The sequence below is a fragment of the Eptatretus burgeri genome, chromosome 8, assembly GCF_056783735.1.
Source record: "Eptatretus burgeri isolate ZD-2024b chromosome 8, Ebu_testis_v1, whole genome shotgun sequence".
Classification (NCBI taxonomy): Eukaryota; Metazoa; Chordata; class Myxini; order Myxiniformes; family Myxinidae; genus Eptatretus; species Eptatretus burgeri.
The window spans coordinates 72,621,069-72,644,618 of record NC_140968.1 but is presented as its reverse complement, the minus strand read 5'-3'; the positions used below and the strand labels follow the sequence as shown (position 1 = coordinate 72,644,618).

Here is a 23,550-nt window from a genome sequence, read left to right as displayed (position 1 = left end):
GGTGATTGTTGCCTGTAGATTTGAGTATTCTCCAGAAACACCGTTCCGTAGATTCACACGTGATACTACGCTTGGTGATGCCATAATCAAATAAGCATGGTTCTTGTGCTGCACCAGAGTATTACATTGATGTCAACACAATGTCATCTTCACCTGCAAGAGCACCTACACAATCAGAGCAATTGATCCTCTTTCATGCCATACAGACCATAAAGCTGAAATACTGTATAGACTGTACTACAGCCTCTCTGTCGGATGATGGAGTCAGAAAGCTTGGTGCCTTTGCTTAGTCATAGTCACTGTCAAAGCGTGCAGGTTCATCCAATGGGATGTTGTATCACCTCATGATGCTCATATCCAGAAGACCAGAACATCTCTGTCCCAAGCAACTGTGTATTGGATTTTTTGTTACCTCTGCCACCGAACGTAGGCAGAGGTTATGTTTTTACCCCTATCTGTGTGAACAGGATAGCTCAAAAAGTTAGGGACAGATTCGGACGAAACTTGATGTACAGGGTTGGCAGGTGACATGGAAGAATTGATTCGATTTTGGTGAAGATCCGAATCTGGATCTGAGAATTTTTAAGTGATTCTTCAATATCGAGTGATGGGACTGAAGGATATATAGCACGATATCTCAAAGTTATCAACTGATTCGGACAAAACTTGGTGGATGAGTTGGTTAGGTGACAAGAACAACAAGCTGGTTTGATTTTGGTTCAGATCCAGCCTACCAGTAGAATACAAAATGTAAACTGTTCAGCCTGGCAGAGGTATGCGCTCTATCAAGTGCTCTTATAGTTTATTTTACATCCAAGGTGTATTTACTAGTTTGACTTTTACAGCATGAAAATCAATAATTTGAGCCCCTAACCAAAATGCAAAATTGTTTTTAAACTAGAATAGTTTTACATAATTGCTGCTTACTCATTGGTGTTGCGGTTCTGTGAAGCTGGCTGAATGGCACACACCATACAGCTATCCCATTTGTATTCGTTCTAATTAGTCGTTCCCTTATGTTGAGTGGGTTTATGGGACAAAATGCGTTGCGAGGGCTTTTAGGCAGTTCTTTATACTCATCCTCTATCTATTTTACTTTACTTCACACACAACCCCTCAATCACGAAAGCAAAGCAACAAAGGCAGCTCATTTGCATCCATGTGCTCTTTGAATGACAAACAGCCACTCACCTCAAACCTCCTCAAGAAACCGACCACACCGCGACAACATTTCTACAACCACAACGCCTTTATAAAAATCCCTATATGAATCCAAACTCGCTTACCTTCGCCATTAACGGTCACAACCACTACGATGCCTTAACCACCTCAAAAAAACGCTGCAACCAGTCACCACCACTGACCTCTGCAGGTGGTAGGGAACAATGGATGCCACATACCATTCCAAATGTCTGTGCTTGGGACGTTCTGGCATGTAATTTGAAGTGCAATGAATGTGGACGGAGCTCGATGAATGAAGCAGGTGGAGCAGAAGGCTGGGTGAATGAGCGTCCCCCCCTCCCCCCAAACCTCTGCGACTATGAATACTTTTAATGCCTAAAACTTTCCTGGGCACACCCAAAAGTACAACCACCAAATTTCAACTCATGCCGTCCAGTAATTTAGAAGAAGTGCATACAGGTCAAACAAACAAAATCCAAAACAATGCTGCCAAAAATTTTTATTCATAGTTCCATGAAACAGTTTGCACACATTACACTAGAGATTGTATATTATTTTATTTAAGATACAAAATTGTTTTAAAGAGAGTAAATTACACAGACCCAGGAAATATAAGCAAATTCAGAGATCATATTGGGTTAGTCAAGAGATGAAGACAATACAAGGTGCAAACGAGCATTTTAAAACAGGTGGGTCTTTACATTCTCAATCAATCGATGAACCGACAATTTTCAGAAATGTGATCCTCAATGTTGTTGAAAACGATCCAACAGGTTTGTTGCACCAGATCCCTCTGTTTGCTGGTATTGTCAAACTGCAGCGTTAAACTAGTATTTTACATGGGATATAACCCACTTTATAAAGGCAACATATATCACGACTAAAAACAACAGCACCAAATACCATCATTTTACCGTCACACGCAAAGCAAGAGGAGGGGAGAAGAGGTGGGGGGGGGAATGTGCATGGAAATATATTATGTTCTTGCTTTGGAGCCATCTATACAAGTATGTACAGAAGAAAGCAAGATGGTTGGAAGAGACTTGAGAAAAAGCAAATTGTGAAAAGGAAGCAAAGTAAAGTTGGGGAGAAAGCTGGATGGGGGTTAGAAAGGTGAGAGGTCTTTGGAAAAAAAAAAGGGTGTGGGTCCAAACATTCAACCGTTTTGTACACATGCCATAAATATCCTCTTCCAGCCTTAAACAGTGTACATATCCCCAAAAATTAATCAATCTCAAATACATACATTCAGAATGTACTAGGAGAAAACGATTCGGCGCAGCGACTGAGAGCACGTTTCCATGTGCAAATTGGACCTTGAAAGGGCGCTTAACACAGCATGTGTGCACATCACCTCCGCATATAAAAACAGCATATTCAGCAAATCACCTGAACCAATCTGAGCTCTCAAAGAAGCTGTCAGTAAAACATGCATGCCAAAATGAGAATCACTTTTCTCCACCATGTGCAAAGGAAAATCTTGCTTCGGCTGTTGAAAATGTTCGAACATAATGAGGGCAAAAGAACATGGGGATTTTTCTGCTTCCCTGAACGAAACAACAAGGTATCACCAACCAAACACGTATTCCATCGCTTTGGACAGCAAGCTCTCATCCTTCCTTGGTGTCAGTTTGTTCGTAACCACCTAAAAAAACAAAAAAAACAAGGCAAGTAGTGATCGTGCTGAGATCGCATCAATTGGCAATTTAGTATCTTGCATCTGATTTAGCTTCCTGTTGAAGTTTCAGCGTCCATGGAGTGATAGTTTCATCAAAGGTGTTCATTAAAAACCTTTTTCAATCATGAATGACGACAGAAATGCAAGCCAGAGGACGATTTCTCAGCCTTATATGGCAAACTAATTATTTCTTGAATCAAAACAAGTAAAAATGAGTATCAAAAGAGGAAGAGCATAAAATCAACTCGAATGGCACCAAGTAGAGCGCAACCTCCACGAGGGTGAACAGTTTACGTTTTATATCCATTTGATAGTCTGGATCTGGATTCAGCCCTGAACCAAAATCGAATCGGCTTGTTCTTGTCATCTAACCAAATGATCTACAAAGTTTTGTCATAACTCATCCACAACTTTTTGAAAGATCATGCTACAAATCGTTTTTTTGCCCGATATCTCAATGGTGAAGATTCATTTTAGAAATTAAAACATTCTCGTATCCAGATCTAGATTCGGATCTTCATCAAAATCGAATAGATTTGTCCTTGTCACACACCCAACCGCAAACCAAGTTTCGTCCAAATCTGTCCATAACTTTTTGACATACAACAAATCTGTCCATAACATGACTCACCGACAGACACATAGACAGACAGGGGTGAAAACATAACCTCCTTCCACCTTCAGTGGTGGAGGTAACAAAGCACAATCATAAAAAGATACATTGTACTGAATTGCACTGCACTTAACATCAACTTCAGAGACAATGTGCTCGTGTGGCAGGCGACACTTGTTGCTGAGAGGTTGTGCAAAAAGCGGTGATGGGTCTCGATCTGTGCCCCGCTATTTCATCAAGGTAAGGGGTTAGATTCAGTTATATTAATTAGCTCAATATGGTCATGAATAAACGATCAGCAGTATGTTGTCCTGATGAGCCCACAACAAGGGCGAAATCTAGATCGATATCTCTGCTTTCATCTATTTGTGACCAAAGGCTTCAATCTCAGTCTACAAAGGCTTGAGGACCAAACTGATGCCTCCTAGTTAGGAGGTGATTTGTTGGTGTAATTTATGTACATGTCGTCAGCGTCGTATCATAATCTGCGTGCTTCTTTAATTGAATATATAGAATTGAAGTTCATGGAAGAGCAGGAAAAAACAATGAAGTGTGATGAAGCAGATGGACAAGGATATATCACCACATGAGGAAAGGAATTGTTTGTCGGAAAACCTTTCGGAATAAAGAAAAAAAAAAATCGCAATTAAAAAAAAAAAAATTATAATAATAATAATAATAATAATAATAATAATAAAACTCCACTCACTCATGGTGAATTTATTACAATTATGTGAGCTAGCTAAAGTTTCTTTTAACGGTTTACAAGGTAATATTAAAAGTTATTGCTGGGAGAAAGTTATCAGTCAGGCACTGATGATCTTTTGTGTGGCCTATCGAAGGAAGGCAAGGTGTACGTACCTGGAGATCACTACCAGCAGGCCAGGTGGCAAGCGGTCGCATGCCACTTGGCTTTGGGACACCATTACTCTGCCGTGGAGTCAGCTGGCTCGCTGCACGAGTTACGGTGCTTCGGTTTAGTACAGGTGTTCCGAATCCTGAAGTGGAATTCCGATTCTCGACATTTTCCATAATGTTCTGCAACAGAACACATTTCTAAAGGCATCAAAAAGCAGCATACACCTAAATAAATAACTAACATACTACATTGCTAAAATCCAACTAAACCAAGTGCAAATTAATGAGAAAAAAAAAGAAAAAAAAAAGAAGAACAAAGAAATGAACAAAGATAAGAAAACCCCCAAAATGAAACAAAGAAAGAAAAAGAAAAAGCATGAAAAATATTTCATCAAAGAGTTAAAAGAAAACAATATTAACCTTAAATTCTATTTATTTTCTTGCCACTGCTTTGATTACAATCCCATTGTCACAGACATGACAATCAGATAGATTTTGTGATTTTAAGTTTTTGAATCCCCATGCTTTTAAAGAAAAATAGTGGGGGGGTATTTTCATTGGCTCGGTCCGTCCATCAGACTATCTTGTCCTAAATGGTTGTGGAAAAATTCATTTAAAAATAAATAAATAAAAACTTACTAGTTATCATCACCACGTGGAAAGAAGTCAAATACCAAAAAAATGCAATTATGGGCACTTTTTTAAATTAAACTATATATGCAATCAAAATTGGGGCAAACATGAAATATTTAACGATTTTTGGGATTTCACCATCAGTTCATGTGTGGACTTGGGGTCACAGGGGCAAAACAGAAGATTTTTTTTCACTCAACATTAATGATATTGGGTCATTCCTGGTGGAACTCTTTTGTCATCTTTCAACTATGCTTGAGATGGGAAGTGTGGGGATTTGTGATGGCATGCCATCAACTTCACTCAAGTTGATAATGTCAAGATGTTACCGTTTTGGAAACTTACCCCAAGGGGAGAGCATACATGGACACGTAGGTGACCCAAGGATTAGTTATTATCCCGCCCCCCGGAGGGAGGGAGCGGGATATTGTAATCGTCTGGTTTGTTTGTCTGTTTGTTACTTACGAAATCTAAAGATTTCGTAAGTATATTGATGACTTCCGTTTCTGTTTGTTTGTTTGTTTGTTTGTTTGTAGGCACGATAACTCGAGAACGGAAGAAGCTACCAATGTCAAATTACACCACGTGATTCAGGAGGGTGATGGCTAGTGCTGATTAGATTTTGGTCAAAATCGGTCAAAGGTCAAGATCACAGTGAGGTCAAACATCCAAAACATTCTATTTTTGATGGCTTGGTACAGAATCATCGTAGAAACTTCTGGTTTGCGTCGCTACCTTCTCTAGAGACAGCTTTTATTAGACAAGGTCAGAGGTCAAGTTGACGATTTCGTAAGTACCACTCTATGACTGCTTCTTTGTTTGTCTGTCTGTCTGTTAGCAACTTTATGGCAAAACGGCTTTAGCAGACAATATCAAATTTAATCTACAGGTGGGCAATGAACCTTGGACGACCCCATTAACTTTTGGATCCAATTGGATCAAAGCTCAAGGTCAAGGTCACGAAAAGATCAAAATCGTTTTTCGCTCATAACTTCGTCAAAAATGATCTGATTTACTTCAAACTAAGCTTGTAGTTAACCTTATTCTATTTGTCACTTATAATCCTACCCATTCCTATAGTGAAAAATGCATATTTGTGAAGATCGGTAGGGTCCGAAGTTTTGGGGGTTATGGTTATCGGTCAAAATTACATATTTTCCATTATAAATCAAAAAAGGTTTGGAATATGCGTGTTTACTATGGAAGACATGTATAAAGTCCTTTATTGGCTTTCATTTGACACCATGACCTTTGACCTTACGTGGCCTTGAAAGGTCAAAATCATTTTACGGTCATAACTTCTTCAAAAATGTTTTAATTGACTTCAAACTAAGACTAAAATATTCCTTATTCAATTCCTTATAATCAACATTCAGGTTAAGGATGTATAAAATTTATATTTGATCCCCAAAATAACTTTATGCCTTAAATGGGTGGGATTTGTTGTGCCTGGCACCACTTGTTTTATTAGTCTTTGTGTAGAAAGTCCTTGGCCCCTGGTCTAAGAATTGTTCGGGTCGCATCCGTTGGTTAGTTCTTGTTTCCCCGGTGTGATGTCTTCCTTTGTCCCCTCTGCTGCTTTCAATCTTCCTTCCTTCACACCACCGGTCCGTTCAAACCTTCTGCTACTTTTAATCATCCCTCCTTTACCACCCCCCCCCAAATCGGTCCATTCTCTTCATCAACCTCATTTCGACAATCCCTTCTTCACCCCCATTGGTCTTACCTTCGACCCACGGCAGTCCCTTAATCCGGTGGGTCCCTCTCCGTTTTCAATCCATTCACGCATTGTTTGGTTGGGCAGATTCGGACCATCTGTGGCCATTAATCCTTTGGGCTGATCGGATTACCTTCACCGCATGGGACTGTATCCATTCTGACATGCATGTTTGTGGCACGAGGTACGGCACTTTTCCCCTGCATGGTAGGGTGTGACACATTTCGCAGGTAGGTTACAGTGTGAACTGTATCATGAATGCTTGCGCGTGAAGGAGGGAGCGGGGGCTCTCGTTGCGGCCTTGGGCGCGTGAAGGGAGGGGCGGGGACTGTATTGAAAGTTTCCTCAGACTGATGCAGCGTTTCCCACAAGCTGCATCATGGACTCGACCATATCGAATGTGGACCAATGAGGAGGCTCACATGAACCAAGACAGAGAAAGCCATATGAAGGACAGAAGCGCACGAGAAGAGACTGGAAAAAGGTGAGATCCACTGAGGACAAAGGTGCTCGTAGCTGGTCCTCGTCCTCGACCAGTGATTCTTCACTATTTTTAGAGGGGGACCACTTTTGCCGATAAGACATCAGTGTGAGAGCCACCACACCGCCTGCAGGACTCCATAATGGCTGCTATGAGACTTCGCCTTCACATTCTCTTCTTCGTTGTGGTTAACTGGGCTCCAAACAAAATTGTTTGAATACTGCAGCCATATCTTGATGTAGCTATGTTACTATTATGCTTCACGTTGGAACACTCATTTGAAACCATTGGGTCAATTTGAAAGCATTTATGGTGGATTATGATGGGGTGCTTTCACATTTGTGAATTATAGGCCGCACTTTAGGCCACCAGTGGCCGGCAGTGAAGAACAGGACCCTAGAAGGAGAAATCTCAGAGTGAGAGGAGGAAGAAGACGTGAGTGCAAGGAACGAGACAAGAGAAAAAGAGATGTCCCGCAGGGAGAGAGGAGCTCGGAGCTGGTCCCTGTCCTTGTGGCGGGGGGGGGTGGGGGGGCAGGTCTTAGGAGCAGAAATGAGCTCAAAGCTTGTCCTTGTCCTTGTCCTGAAAGTTTGTCCTGCGAAGAGCAGAAGGCTCAGAGACGAGAAAAAAAAATAACATCCTGAGGAGGAAGAAGCTGAGGCAGAGGAGGGCGAGTCACATATCTTGCATGCCAGAAAGCACTTGCCTGCTGGGTGTCAGGGGTGATGGAGAGATATGAAACACACACACACCTTCAGGGTTTTCTTCCCTTTGGTGTGCATATGCTGTTTGTGGAGCTGGACTCAGCACGTCGTCTAACGACTACAACCAAGCTTTGAGCTTTACGAGTCAGGACGAACGTACAGGTCAACTACCACTCAAATAGGATCTTTGTCAATTAGTGTCTGTGACTTCTGAGTGGCATTACAATGACCACATCAACAGTGTAACGTTTGTAACTTGCACAGAGTGACATGCACCCTGAACCAAAATGGCGACCACAGCATTTTGCAGAACCATGCAATACCCTCTGGTCTATGCCGAGTTAGTCATGGGTTCATCCTACAGCAAGATAACGACCCAAAACTTACCTCCAGGCAATGCCAGAACTACCTTAGAAGAAAAGGACAAGACGGTAGTCTTCAAATCATGGAATGGCCAGCACAGTCTCCAGACTTAAACCGCATCGAGCTGGTTTGGGATGAACTGGACAGAAGGGTGAAAGCAAAGCAACCTACAAGTGCAACACATTTGTGGAAACTTCTGCAACAGTGTTGGGAAGAACTTTCCGAACAATATTTGATTTCCATTGTAGAAAGAATTCTACGAGTATGTTCGGCTGTTATATCTACAAAAGGTGGCTACTTTGATGAGTCAAAAATTTAGATTAAATTTTGTTCAACAAAACGATTCCATGATTTATTTTTTTATCTGCAATTGTTTATTTGTTCTGTGCTTTGATCCCAGAGTACATTGAAACATTAAACTGTTTAAATTTCAGCAAAAACTGGAAAAATGGGGGTGTTCTAAAACTTTTGAACGGTAGAGTATGAAAGATGTGAAAAATCTTTTCATGTACAGATTACGTTCACTTTTGTAGAATTGTACCTGGCTGCCATCGCAAAACTTGCTGCATTGTTCACAATGTGACTGCGACTGTTTGCAGCGCACACGACCAGACACCTAATGGAGCCTTCCATTCCATCCACAGTTCCTTTCCATGTGAGACGGTGAAAAGGTGCCCTGAATATGCAGATTTTTTTGAGGCATACAGACGACATAGTAATTGAACATGTGTTTATTTTTCACCTGTGAAGCAGCTACATCAATGAGGATATCAATGTTGTGAACATCACAGTACTTCTGTGTTACTTCCTTTATGACTTTGGGCATGAATGCACAGTCATACTCTAAGCTGTTGCTGACAATCACAACTTTTGTGTCCACACAGCAACGGTGAAAACTCATGGCTATGTTTGTCTTATGTTAAAAGTCAAGTCCTATGTTGTCTGGTGTCTCTGTTTGCATGTGTGTGTGTGAGCCTTAAGACCGTGTTGGGGGAAATTTATTTTTATAGCTTTTACCAAAGCCAAGATGGTTTATCACGTACACATTTCAACTACGTGTCATGTCCATGACACGATTTCAAAGAAAACTAAGAATAACAGGTTAAATGGTTGTTGCACAGAGTTGTACATAGTTTGACTTTTCAATATGAATTTAAAACAAAATCCAAGCAAATCTTCTGTCTTCCATGAAAACTTTTCTGTTAAAATGTCATGGAATGACACTTCCAAAAAGTAGGAGAAATTGGCTAATTTTGAGTAATCACAATGCACATTTAAAAATAAATAAATAAATAAATAAAAAATTACCCCCGGTTGGGGGTGACGGTCATCTCTGAAGCTCTGTAGATGTGGATCTCTGATCGGCTTAGAATGGCTTCGATGTCGTCTTGTCTTTTGTTTCAACGTACAGACGAAAGCCCGGGAGTAAAAAGGATAGAAAACCTCAGAAATCAAACTACATTTCTGAGTTATCCGGAGATAGATTTTGAAAATGGTTGATTTGGAACATTTATGATCAATGTGTCTTCAAAAGGATAGAAACCGGACCTCAGAAATCAAACCGCATTTCTGAGTCATAAATGGCGGATGATATTTTGACAATGGATGATTTCACAAGTTTACAGCATCGGTGACCTTGACCTTAACCTTCAATCAGGTCTAAAGTCATACCGCTGTGCATCACTCATCGACCCCTACCTACAGACCAAGTTTCATCAAGATCGGGCTAAATTTTTTTGACCGTATCACATCGACGATTTTTCCAACTTTGAAGACACGTGACTCGATAACCAGGACGAATTTCAAAAAACTCGCCTGACCAAATTTAGATATTGTTCCATATTATCAGAATCCGAAGAAATTTCGAAGATCGGATCACAAACGGCGGAGGAGATAGATTTTGAAAATGGACGATTTTGCAACTTTGGAGTGACCTTGACGTTGACCGTGACCTTCAAATGGGTCAAAGGTCATCCTGTTGTGCATCCCTCATCGACATCTACCCACATACCAAATATCAAGAAAATTGGAAGAAAAAAATGGGGACGTACGTACGGACGGACGGACATCGAGACTGGTTTTATTAGGTCATCTTGTTAGAGATGACCTAAAAAGGGGGTGGGGGAGAAATTCGGTAAAAAGGCAATAGGTAAAAGAAAAAAAAGGGGGGGGGGAAATGGACACACTCCTTTTACATTTAACTTTTCTTCCCCAATCCCCTCCATTTCTACTTTTACCCAATTACCCCACCTTTCCATACAATGATTGCCTCAGTGTATTAGATGTAACACATGTGCAAGTTCCTGCATATGTAAAGTACGTAAAGCTGGGTGTGAGGTGTGAGGGAATATAATCAGACCTTGTCGATGCAGGGCTTTACACCCACCATGATACAGTCTCCAAACACCTTCCCATCTTTGCCAAGAGCCTTGCGAGCCTGCAGCTTTGACTGATACTGCACATGCATCCAGTTCCCATCACTTGCCATCTGTGCAATCCAACATAATGCATGTAACCATCTTTGACGACAGAAAAAAAAAAGTTGCTCAACACAAAGCAACATGACTGTGGGCAACCACCAGAGATGACGGAAACTAAGTCATCAAAAGTATCAAAACTGGCAATGTATCAATCCGGGGGGAGGGGGGGACAACGGTTGGAGCATCGAAAAGCTCAATCATTGGTATGAGCTGTAGAAATATGAAGCATCCTTGAAGAGCCGAAAAATAATCGGTGAATTCGACCATATTTACAATGACGTCATTTTTTTTTAACTCACTGCAGCATTGCTTTACATTTATTAACAGCTTGCACGACATGACCCCTTGTGGATGAGTTACCCATCAGAATACATACTATTATTTATTTTTGTGTGCCAAATAACCATGTGGAGGATGCTTGCAGGGAGGGTATTTGCACCGATAAACCTTCAGTCACCATCACAACAGGTGGCATGGTTCCCTTTCTAAATGTTTTAACCAATCATCACAGAGAAGTTCATTGCAATTGGGTGCCATCACAATAAAGGTGATAAGGAATGGAGGGTACGTAGTGCATGGTATTGCAAAGAATAACCAATTAGGAAAGCAACAGTGGAGCACACGAGGACAACAATTACCGTGACAGGGCATCGGTGCAGAAAACGTACCACATGTCGGATAACATTGCCGTACTGTGCAAACTGCATGAGTATGTACGATGCAGAGGCAGGAGGAAAACTAGCAACACAAGAAAATAAAAATGAAAAAAAGTATACAAGCAGAAGGGAAAAAAAAACCAACAACAAAAAAAATATCACCACTTTAAGTGGTGTATATTGCAGTCTCTAAAACTAGATCACCCACAAACCGTAAACTCTACGTCGATTAGGGATATACCCGATTCTTTACGATTGAAACAGACTTTTTGTTTCACAAGCCGTCTGCAATCTTCATTCATGTTTTCACTGTATTCTGCTAGTTTGCAACTCACTAACCTTTATTATCATTTTATTAAAAACCTTTATTCAGCCTCAATACTTGCTGATACTAAATGCAAAACTATTATATGGGAATAGCTCTAAAATTATTAATAGCACATTAACGATCAGTACATTGATAAATAGTGTCACTACTCCGTTAAATTGCATTCCAATGTGCAAGGCTCAAACTATGGTGCAAAATGCTGTGTGAGAGAACATTATTAACAATTTCCTGTTAGCATATGGCATTATTAACAAACAAAACATGAACAATTTCCTACAACTTCGTATTGAAAATATCAAATTATCGATTCTATTCAATTGCATGTCTTTTATATCATTCCATCTCGGAAAAGGTCGATAACAGATGAACTATTGCTTTTGCTTGAGTTCTACAAATGGAAAATACTCGAGAGTCGAGACTACACAATGGGTTTTGTTTTGTTTTTAACCTCTGCCACCAAAGGTTTTTTCACCCCTGTTTGTCTGTCTCTCTGGGAGCAGGATATCTCAAATACGTTATGACTGGATTTGGATGAAATTTGGTGGACAGGTTGGGTGCGTGACAAGGATGAATTGATTCGATTTTGGTGAAGATATAGATCCAGATACTAGAATTTTTTTTTATTTTAGTTAAAAGTAATTCTTCACGATTGAGAGCTGGGGAAAAAACGATATATAGCACGGTATTTCAAAAAGTTGTGGAAGCGTTGGGTAGCCATCCTTGCACATCAAACTGTGTAGCCGGCACTTGATAGAGTATATACCTCCACCAGGCTGAAGTCAACGTTTTGTATCCCACCGATAAGCCGGATCTTCATCCAGACCCGAACCAAAATCTAATCAGCTTCTTCTTGTCACCTACCTAACTCATCCACCAAGTTTTGTTATAATCCGTCAACGTTTTGAAATATTGTGCTATATGTCGTTTTGGCCCCATCTCTCAATGGTGAAGAGTCACTTCAAAAAAAAAAACTCTTGGAACCGCATCCGGATCTTTATCAAAATCGAATCAATTCGTCCTTGTCACACACCAAACCTGCCCACTAAGTTTCGTCTGAATACATAACCTCCGTCAACCTTTGGTGGCGAAGGAAAAAAACCCACCAGAAATCAAAACCACTGAAGGGAAAAATGGATTAACAATCAAAGAGCGATGCAAAAGACCTATCTATCAATAATGGTGGAGACCCAGGTGTGATCACTTTAACCCAGTAACAAAACTTTGCACCAAACCATTGACTTAGAAACCCACGGAATGCAACCTCAAATGTAAAGCAGAGGTAAAGCCAGATGTACTGAGGAAGCAGCACAGGCCATACCCAAAAACGGTGATCCAAGTCTGGTTGAGCATATCTTCTGAGCTGAGAGCTTCACCTTGACGGTAAAAAGGATCTGCTTGAGCTGGCGACGTTTTGTGAGGATACGGTATCACATCAGCACTGGAACTCAGTATGCTTGTACTGAGGGTGCCTAAAGAATGACAAAATGGCAACTTTTAAAGGAAAAAGAAACTAAAAAAAAAAACAAGCTCGAATGAGCTAAGATCCTCGTCCTCAATGATGACATCATAAAAACGAATATGACGTCAGTGTGATGTATCAGGTTTGTGATAAATTATCTGTGCTAATGCTTGGCTTGATTCCCACAAACAAAATTTAAACAGCTTGCCTAGTTTCGGAGATAATGGTATAGGCGATTTCCATTAGCGGCGATATTATGATGTCAACTTTTTTTCTAAGAAGAATTTCCAAAATCGGAGATGGTTACTGCCTGCGCGTGGGCTTTCTGCATATACATGGCAAGTTTCACGAAGATCCGATGAAAACTCTGGGTTGTGAAACAAAAAATGTCAAAAAATGGGAACGACGTCATAAAAATTGATATGATGTCATAGTGAGGTATCATATGTGCGGTAATTCATCTCTGCTAATGCCCTGTTCGATTATCGCAAACAGAATTCAAAAAGCTTCCCTAGTTTGAGATAATTTTTTAGGCGATTTCCATTCGCGGAGATATTTTGATGTGATAACTTTTTTTCTCGGAGGAATTTCCAAAATCGGAGATGGTTACTTTATTTTTTTTGCAGGGTATTTTTACATAGTTACGCCAAGTTTCAGGAAGTTTCGATGAAAACTGTAGGCTGTGAAACAAAAAACAAAAAATGTCAAAAAATAGGAATGAAGTCATAAAAATTGATATGACGTCATAGTGATGCATCATGTGCGGTAATTCATCTCTGCTAATGCCCTGTTCGATTCCCGCAAACAGAATTCAAAAAGCTTGCCTAGTTTCGGAGATGATTTTTTTTAGGCGATTTCCATTAGCGGAGATATTTCGACGTCACAACTTTTTTTCTCGGAGGAATTTTTCAAAATCGGAGATGGTTACCGCCTGCGCAGGGTATTTTTACATATATATGCCAAGTTTCAGGAAGCTTCGATGAAAACTGGAGGCTGTGAAACAAAAAAGTCCACAAGAAGAACAACGTGAGTAAGACTTAGAGATCCTCCACGAGGATCTAAAAATACAGTCGTCATCAATTTATACGTGTGGTCGCAGACATACCGGAGCAAGGAGTGCATGGCAGATTGCTCGACAGTGGAGAGTGAAGTGGCAGCTGCAGGGAGCACACGAGCAGCACAAAGTGATGACATGACAGAGGTGTACCGATTTTCCCCACAAACCCCAGCTAAACTCATATATTCAAACAATCTTCTGCTGCCATTATCAAAATTTTTAAGAAATAACAAAATTACAAGCAAAATACATTTTGAGACATCTAATATCCAAACTTGCCCAACAACCCATCTGCCATTCCTACTCGCTGCAGCGGAGTGAAAGGAGACTGCGTGGCCGGTGATGATCCCAGATCGTCGTACAAGCCGCGGACAGGGGGAGCTCCACTCTTATCTTTCGCCACAGGAAGCACAGACTGTGGAGGAGTTCTGCCTGTTGCACAAAGACAGAGAGCAATTTGCCTTGTTACACTTGATTACAACCTCGTTGAAGGGTAAAGAGCAATACGTGAGAGCAGAAATACAATGAGGAACAAATACAGAGGAACATTGGTGAACATGCGCTGATTCTCGGAGCATTTGCTCGATGGACCTTTTGCCAGGGGCGATCGAATTTCCATTACTGTCATAGCATTAGAGAAAGGTCGTGGTTGAGCAGCGGAAGGAGTCGGTGGGTCTCCCAGCAGGAAGCCTGGGAGGACTTGTGTTCCACTTGCTTTTGGAGATGTCGGAGAACCCAAGGTCATTGGCTCTCCTCCTGTGCAAACCAAGTAGAGGTAAAAAGATGCAAAATATCTTGTGCCATATGACAATACAAAGTAAACCCATGGATGCAAAATACCCAATTAAAATATACTTAATTCAGGCACCGACTTTTGCTTTGTAATTAGGTTGCAAGACTTTCTGGATGTATTACAAAGGCTGACTTGGAAGGGTGGGTGGGGGCATAGGGAGCATTCATCCATTCCTTCGTGGGTGGAATGTTTGCAGCAGGGAATTTTTCCATACATTTCAATGGAAGGAAAAAAAAAAGAAGAAAAAAAAGAAAAAGAAAAAGAAGCTGTTGTGCCAAATTTGCCAGAGTCAGTGTTCTGTGCTAAAATACTATTATTTACTGTAGTAGGTGTTATCATTATTTTGTGAGGCCAGTTGTATGGTGAGTGATGTACAATGATGATGTTCTTATTTTATTGTCATTACTCTAGTAATAGGCGTGTCCACAACCATCCTTGACCATGTTGTGGAACGTCAGTCGAGGCCCTCACTTTATTTTGTTTTTTTCTTCCGCACTCACTTTTTCAGCTTTATATTTGTTTTCTCCTCAACCGCTTGAAGCGATCCCATCCATCCATTGGGAATATACTTTGTGCAGAGCATTGGTGCTGCCTAAGCAATCTCCTTGGCTATTGGACATAATCCTGGACGGGTCACCACTCCGACACAGTACACCAGCAAGCTGGCACTCATTTTGCCGATCTCAGAAGGATGACAGGAAGAGTCAACCCCACCTGGTATTAATTCAACAGCTGAGTGGGATTTGAACTCAGGATCGTAGGATCCCAAACCCACTACCTCAACCATTAAGCCAACACCAAGCATGCTTGTGCGATTGACACAACACTTTCAACATGTGAGCACCTACCCATGGATATTTTTTTTTTAAACAAAGTTACATGATGATTGAGGCCGGTGGTCCAAAAGTCCATTTTTTGTCGGCGTGGGTTGCAGGGCATTTCAATTATTATTGTTTGCACATGTAGGGGTTGTAAACTTCAAACTTGACATCTCACACAAAACTGCTTATTAAATAATTTCAATGCCAAACTTTGAAATTCATGAATAGGTAAAGTCATTTTCTATATTATAATCAAAATGGGTAATCAAAGTTAAGTTTCTTTTTTTTCTTTCTGTGAACAAACCCACCCCCTCCCCAACACCATAAAATTTCTGGATCTGGTATGATATTAAAATGAACCCAAGGGGGTATTTGCATGGCTGAAAGGTAGTATCTTAATATAATGGAGTTAATGAGTGTATGGATATATCTCTCACACACACACACACACACACACACACACACACACAAATAACATACATACGTACATTTACACACACACAATGTACATACATACACATACACACACACACACACACACACACACACACACACACACACACACACACACACACACACACACACACACACACCTATTACTGAAATATAATATAATTTAAAGGATTGCTGTAAATGATGTTAACCTCAAAACATAGTTTCCTTACCAAAAGTAAGAAACTAAACCTGTAAACAAATGAATTGTTTTCCAACTGCATGGATCATCAGCTGGGTACCGTTCGTTCTTCGTTGAGGTTTCGATCCTTTCAGCCCAGGACCTCTCCAAACGGCGGATCCACAACTTTGGTCACGGATCCACATCAGCAGGTCCAGAACCTCAGTTGCGTCCATTGTCAGTCAACCCATCAATGCAACATCACGAGTCAGACTACTCGCTCGAGGATTTAATGAATTATCACGTAGTTACAACTCCCATCACACATTCCATTATATGACAATACATTAAATCATGCACATCTTACCTTAAATACAACATGTCCACCAACAAACACGACCATTCCACTTACCTCTGGAACAAACTGTTGTTCAAATATTCAAATGGTTTATAAACGGTTTTTTACCTGCTTTCTTGTCTCCAAGCAACCACTGAGATGAGTTTAAATGGTTTCCGTGTATATTTTTTTTAACCTCCACCACTGGAGGTTATGTTTTCACCCCTCTCTGTTTGTCTGTTTGTTTGTGTGTGTGCAGGATATCTCAAGAAGTTGTGGACAGATTCGGACGACACTTGGTGGACACGTTGGGTGTGTTGCAAGGACGAATTGATTCGATTTTGGTGAAGATCCAAATCTGGATCTGGATACGAGAATTATTTAATTTTTAAGTGATTCTTCACCATTGAGAGATTTGGCGAAAAACGATATAGACCTGTATAGCATGATATTTAACCTCCATCCATCTTCGAAGATGGATGGAGGTTACTGTTTTCACCCCTTTCTGTTTGTTATCTTGCCAAAACGAAGTTTTTGCAAGATATGTTAGTCAGCTTGTATGTTTTTTTGTTTGTTTGTTTGTTTGTCTGTAATCATGTATAAAAAATTCTGCAGAGCACAGTTATCATTGGAAATTTTTGTAACTTCGCAGATCAGAGGCCTATAGAGGTCCCTTTCAGCGCACAAAATTTTGAAGGTCAAGGTCACTTTGTCGCAAGTCAGGGGAGTCGACGAAACCCTTATTTTTTGAGTAATTTTGATCGGATCGTCTTCAAACTTCATGGGAATATAGTTCATGGTCTGGCGCTCAGCTGATTCATTTTTGGTGGCGATTGGCCTTGACCTTCATGGTTAGCGCCTGAGGTCAAACATATTTGACCCCAAGGTCAAATTTTCAAGTTTTAGGAACCATATTGTGCAGTACCTCAAATTGAACACCTCTATGAGTGCTTTCTAGATATGTCAAGCTTGAGACATTATGACGTCATTTGGTGACGTTATGAGGCAAACGCATATTTTTCATGGTTACTCTGTAGAACGATTCTCATCGGAATCTCTCGTAGGCAGATATTCCTCAAGGAGTCGCTCCCGGTGGATAGCAGCTCTGTTCACCTCAGTGTGACCTTAAAGAAGTCGCACGTGGTCACCTTTTGGCAAGATACGGGTCACCGTGAGGGTGACATTGGTTTTTATTTGTTTGTTTGTTCGTTTGTGAACAGTATTACGGAAAAACTCCTCGACGGATTTCGACGAAACTTGGTGGGGGGGGGGGGGGTGAGGTATGGTCCAAGGATCATGCCATTAAATTTTGTCCTTGTTCCCCCACCAAAAAAAAATTTAGAGAAAAAATATTTTTTTGTTTTTGCATTTCTACATGTTTTAAGTGATTTCCAACCCCCCCCCAAAAAATTGTTGGAGAATTTTTTTTTGCATTTCTACATGTTTTAAGTGATTTCCAACCCCCCCGACCCCCCCCAAAAAAATTGAGAAAAAAAATTTTTTTGCAATTTTTTTCAACAAAATTTCGATTTCTTATTTTTTTGCATTCCCCCATGTTTTCAGTGATTTCCAAACCCCCCCCCCCCCCCCCCCAAAAAAAATGTTGGAGAAAAGAACTATAACTGTCAGCACTGTTGACATCATATTTAATGAATAAGATATAAGGTTCACTTGAGTGACCCAGCAGTATTGGCGGCGGAGGTTTTGCACTCTCCCGAGTGCTCCTCCTCTAGTTCAAAAATGTATTGGGCCTGATATGTTGTCATGGATGAGGCGTTACGTGGCGGAGGTATGCGCTCGACCGAGTGCACTTCCAGTTATTATTGATATCGATTTGTAATTCCAAAAAATAAACTGAAGTGTGAGTTTGGTTTTCCTTTTTTAATTCGAGTTATTTTAGAATATATATATATATATATATATATATATATATATATATATATATATATATATATATATATATATATATATATATATAGACATGACAGAAGTAAATAGACACCTCAAATTTCTTCATTTCATCTGTATAACGCAGCTTTACTCAGTGATTTGTACGAATATTCGACTATTTCTTTGCAGAAACGAGTTCCTGGGTCTTGGTGTGACAATTAAATATGCCTCGCACCCATGGAGCACACAAACTTTCTGATTTCAAAGAGAACAGTATCCTTCCTTCCTTTCTTCCATACGACCACTGCGGTTGCAGGCAAAGAAGAACGCCAATACAACCATTTATACCAGTACACTGGTACTCATTTCACCGACCTCGGAAGGATGACAGGCAGAGTCAACCCCACCTGGTGTTAATTCAGCGGGTGATGGGGATCGAACTCAGGACCCCAAGATTCCGAGCCAGCCACTCCAACCACTCAGACAACACCAAGCTCATCCAGTTTATAGCTGGATCAGGATTCGAACCCAGGCTTGATATCAAATCGAATCCATAAAAAACAAATTTACCAAACCTTTGATTAGTGAAACCCAATGAAATCCGTTAAATCGAAGCCAGAAACCCCATGGTTGTCCAGGATACGTGGAGCGACATGGAAGTTGAGGTTCGAATCCGACGATACATAGGAATCTTGTAAACACACATGGCAAACGTAAACACCATAACATCTTTACATGATCCTACTAGTAAAGATCACCCGAAAGTGGCAACCAACAGTATCCCGAGCCGAAGGTTTCGTGGAGCACGGATAACCCCCCCGTGCACCATCGTGGCCTTAACACAGCACCACCGCAAGCACATTGCTCCTTCAAATTTAAACATTTTTTTATCATCGACTTATAATGCACATTCCCGGACGCAGCCACAGGATTATAAACGGTTATTACCTTGGGAATCCATAACTACGTCCTTACTATCGCAGGATATACACACAAGGCGGGAAAACTTAGCCAGCGGTACAGTGGGGTGTCGTACAGTGGGGTGTTCAAATTAACACTCGGTCGGAATTATCTTTCAATTGTATAATCGCCCCAGGAGCAGCTTCGCCGATGAAATCTTGCCTCGTGAAGGTTCCAAGCTGCCCTCAAGGCAGCTGGTACTATAAGCGAATTTTTTTTTGAGGGATGTTGCGTCTGTCGACCGTTTGGCCAGGATCTTGAGACGCCGAAGAGAAGACTAAACATTAACGGTGACGGTTCATGAGACTTGTTGTTCGTCGAGGAGCGAACAGAATTCGCCTCGGCTCGTCGGGAAGGCCTAGGCCTAGGTGAGCTTGCTGGGTCATGGCTGAGTGGAGGGACCTGCTGGAGATGCTCTGGGGGTCCAGCCGTAATCGAGTGACTGACTCGTTGTTCCGCAGGTGGACCCAAGGTAAGAACTGTTCGTTATCCTCAGCACGCACTAAAACTCGATTATTTATCGACGAATCGCTGTCTATTCTTTTCCCCACTTGTTTTGTTCTTCTCGTTATTATTCCTTCTCCGCCGAGAGAAGTTCGAATCGAATTTTTTTTCATTCCAGAAATAACTCACGGGTTTCCAATGTGAGCGCCGTTGTGTCACGTGATGGTAGTGACGTAGTATGTCAGGTGAGCACAAAGGTACCTCGCGCTGTTGCCATGGCATTGAGGGGTGGATCACGATAACCTGGAAAAAAGGGAGTGCTTGGGATTAGGGTCGTTTGGGGGTAGAAAAGATCATGAGTATCGATGGGGGGGATGACCTGAGGTAGTGGTGAACGGCCGTCTTGAAGCCCTGGAGGAAAGAATGTGACTGAACAGACCGGGAAAGTTGGTTTCACAGGCGAGAGAGAAAAAGAGAGGAAAACGAGCTCGAATGAGCGAAGATCCTCGTCCTTTTAATGATGACGTCATAAAAACGAATATGACGTCATTGTGATGTATCAGGTTTGCGATAAATTATCTGTGCTAATGCTGGGCTCGATTCCCGCAAACAAAATTCAAACAGCTTGCCTAGTTTTGGAGATAATGGTATAGGCGATTTCCATTAGTGGCGATATTATGACGTCAACTTTTTTTCTAAGAAGAATTTCCAAAATCGGAGATGGTTACTGGCTGCGCGTGGGCTTTCTGCATATACATGGCAAGTTTCACGAAGATCCGACGAAAACTCTGGGTTGTGAAACAAAAAATATCAAAAAATAGGAATGACGTCATAAAAATTGATATGATGTCATAATGATGTATCATATGTGCGGTAATTCATCTCTGCTAATGACCTGTTCAATTCCCGCAAACGGAATTCAAAAAGCTTGCCTGGTTTGAGATAATTTTTTAGGCGATTTCCATTAGCGGAGATATTTTGACGTCATAACTTTTTTTCTGGGAGGAATTTTCAGAATCGGAGATGGTTACTGTCTGCGCAGGGTATTTTTACATATATACGCCAAGTTTCAGGAAGTTTTGATGAAAACTGTAGGCTGTGAAACAAAAAAGTCCACAAGATAAAGATGAGGAACAACAACGTGAGTAAGACTTCGAGATCCTCCACGAGGATCTAAAAATGACTGCAGGTGGGCAGTGAGCCTGGATTTTGTGAGTTTAACAAGAAGAGGGATACTGGCAGACCGTGTAGTGGGCTTGGGATCCTAGGGTCCTGAGTTCAAATCCCGCTCAGCTGTTGAATTAACACCAGGTGGGGTTGACTCTGCCTGTCATCCTTCCGAGGTCGGCAAAATGAGTGCCAGCATGCTGGTATACTGTGTCGGAGTGGCGACCCGTCCAGGATTGTTCCCAATAGCCAAGGAGACTGCTTCGGCGGCACCAACGCTCTGCACAGAGTATGGTCCTAATGGATGGATGGCAGACCGTGTGCACCGTGCGGAAACTTGCGAGGAACAGAGCCAAGAGAGGGCATGGGGTGCAAGACCAAAAAGGAGGTGGTGGAATACAGAGAAACCATCAACCTGTCTGTGATGTGAAAGTAACAGACCGAGATGCTCAGCTTTGTCACAAGAGAAGCTCATGATTTTGAGGGCCTCACTTTCCATGGGATCAAGAAGGGCAAGACATGAGGCAAAGGCACCAGCTGAAAGGGGAGTGCAGTGTTCCATCAAGCTGCAAATGAAGGCCGTGTCAGTTGTCAAAAGTTCAATGTGGCCAAGGAAAGGTCTTTCACGGCGAAGGATGCGCAGTCGGTATATTGCATTGGAGGCCTTATTGGAAATGAGGTCTTCCCAAGACGGATCATGGCTGAAATGTTGAGGCACAAAGGTTTGAGTAACTTAACATCTTCACGTGGTTTGTTTTGTAAGTCGATGGGATGGTGTGACGGATGGTCCTGTCGGAGAGACAGATTGAGTGTGTGGGATTTGTCATTAAGTGTTGGACCAGCTCCTTATTCTGTCAACGTCTGCAAAGAGGAAGAGACTACAGCCTGCGTGTCCGAAGGATGAGGGATGTCACAGTAGAAGGTGGGGTGGAGTAATCGGCAAATCGATAATTAGGAGATTTCTTTTCCAAAGAGTCAGAGAGATCATTCATGAAGATCAGGAATAGGACTGGGCCCAGAACACTGCCTTGGGGCACTCCATCATCGACAGGGAGAGGAGATGAAAGGATCCCATGAAGGCTACATGCTGAATACGGGAGTGGAGGAAATCAGTGGTCCATGAGAGGAGGTCCTTGGATGCCGTAAGCAGAGAGTTTGGAGATCAAGGCGGTGTGCCAGACGGTATCAAATGTTTGTAATCTCGAAACACGCCAGAACTCGCATATCTCCTTCTTACAAACACATTATTTAAACACAGACAGAACCATGAGAACATCAACGAATGGTATAACACAAAGTTTAATTTACTTTATTGTTGACGAGCAAATACCATCCATCGCTTCGCTGACTGTAATACAAAAGGGGGGAGGGAGAAAAAGAGGGAAAGAAGAGTGGGGGAGCGAGGAGGGTTGGGGGGTTGAAGAAGGGAGAGGGAAGGGAAGGCAGACGTGCAGTGGAGCATTAATTTCCGTCCAGAGACGAACACCGCCCGGACGCGTCCGGAGACGAACACCGCCCGGACGCGTCCGGAGACGAACACCGCCCGGACGCGTCCGGAGACGAGCACCGCCCGGACGCGTCCGGAGACGAGCACCGCCCGGACGCGTCCGGAGACGAACACCGCCCGGACGCGTCCGGAGACGAACACCGCCCGGACGCGTCCGGAGACGAACACCGCCCGGACGCGTCCGGAGACGAACACCGCCCGGACGCGTCCGGAGACGAACACCGCCCGGACGCGTCCGGAGACGAACACCGCCCGGACGCGTCCGGAGACGAACACCGCCCGGACGCGTCCGGAGACGAACACCGCCCGGACGCGTCCGGAGACGAACACCGCCCGGACGCGTCCGGAGACGAACACCGCCCGGACGCGTCCGGAGACGAACACCGCCCGGACGCGTCCGGAGACGAACACCGCCCGGACGCGTCCGGAGACGAACACCGCCCGGACGCGTCCGGAGACGAACACCGCCCAGACGCGTCCGGGGCCAAGCTGGCCAGAGACAAACTCCTGTCCGAACATAAACGCCGCCTGGACACGTCTGAAGACAAACCCTGCCCAGACACATGTGGAGACAAACACTGTCCAGACATAACCACCGTCCAGAGACAGAAGGGGAGGGCAGAATGTGAGAGTTGTGGGAGGGAGGGAGGGTGCTGCACTGTATTGAGACGGGGTAGTGTGTGTTTGTGTGTGTGTGTGTGTGTGTGTGTGTGTGTGTGTGTGTGTGTGTGTGTGTGTGTGTGTGTGTGTGTGTGTGTGTGTGTGTGTGTGTGTGTGTGTGTGTGTGTGTGTGTGTGTGTGTGAGAGAT

General features: G+C 42.4%; 2 protein-coding genes across 3 annotated transcripts in view; one reads left to right on the top strand and one right to left on the bottom strand.

Annotated features, from left to right (window-relative positions):
* Window positions 1-1,664: 1,664 nt before the first annotated feature.
* On the bottom strand, window positions 1,665-19,747 carry NUP35 (nucleoporin 35). 2 transcript variants are annotated; one of them, XM_085892581.1, is made up of 9 exons: window positions 19,612-19,747; window positions 14,801-14,965; window positions 14,514-14,641; window positions 14,258-14,309; window positions 13,012-13,162; window positions 11,378-11,447; window positions 10,589-10,717; window positions 4,335-4,511; window positions 1,665-2,827 (listed from the first exon to the last, which is right to left on the bottom strand). In XM_085892581.1, exons 1-9 carry the CDS (start codon window positions 19,622-19,624, stop codon window positions 2,750-2,752), a joined length of 963 nt encoding a protein of 320 aa, XP_085748707.1. In that variant the 5' UTR covers window positions 19,625-19,747; the 3' UTR covers window positions 1,665-2,749. The 2 variants fall into 2 exon arrangements, with proteins under 2 accessions (XP_085748707.1, XP_085748708.1); XM_085892582.1 differs by lacking the exon at window positions 19,612-19,747 and adding an exon at window positions 19,440-19,529.
* A 52-nt stretch (window positions 19,748-19,799) lies between these two features.
* The window catches only part of MINDY3 (MINDY lysine 48 deubiquitinase 3), a 136,099-nt gene continuing 132,348 nt past the window's right edge, over window positions 19,800-23,550 (top strand). The window contains exon 1 of the mRNA XM_085892580.1: window positions 19,800-20,095. Within this exon, the coding sequence (XP_085748706.1) occupies window positions 20,008-20,095 (88 nt within the window). The 5' untranslated portion in view covers window positions 19,800-20,007. The remainder of the gene's footprint in view (window positions 20,096-23,550) is intronic.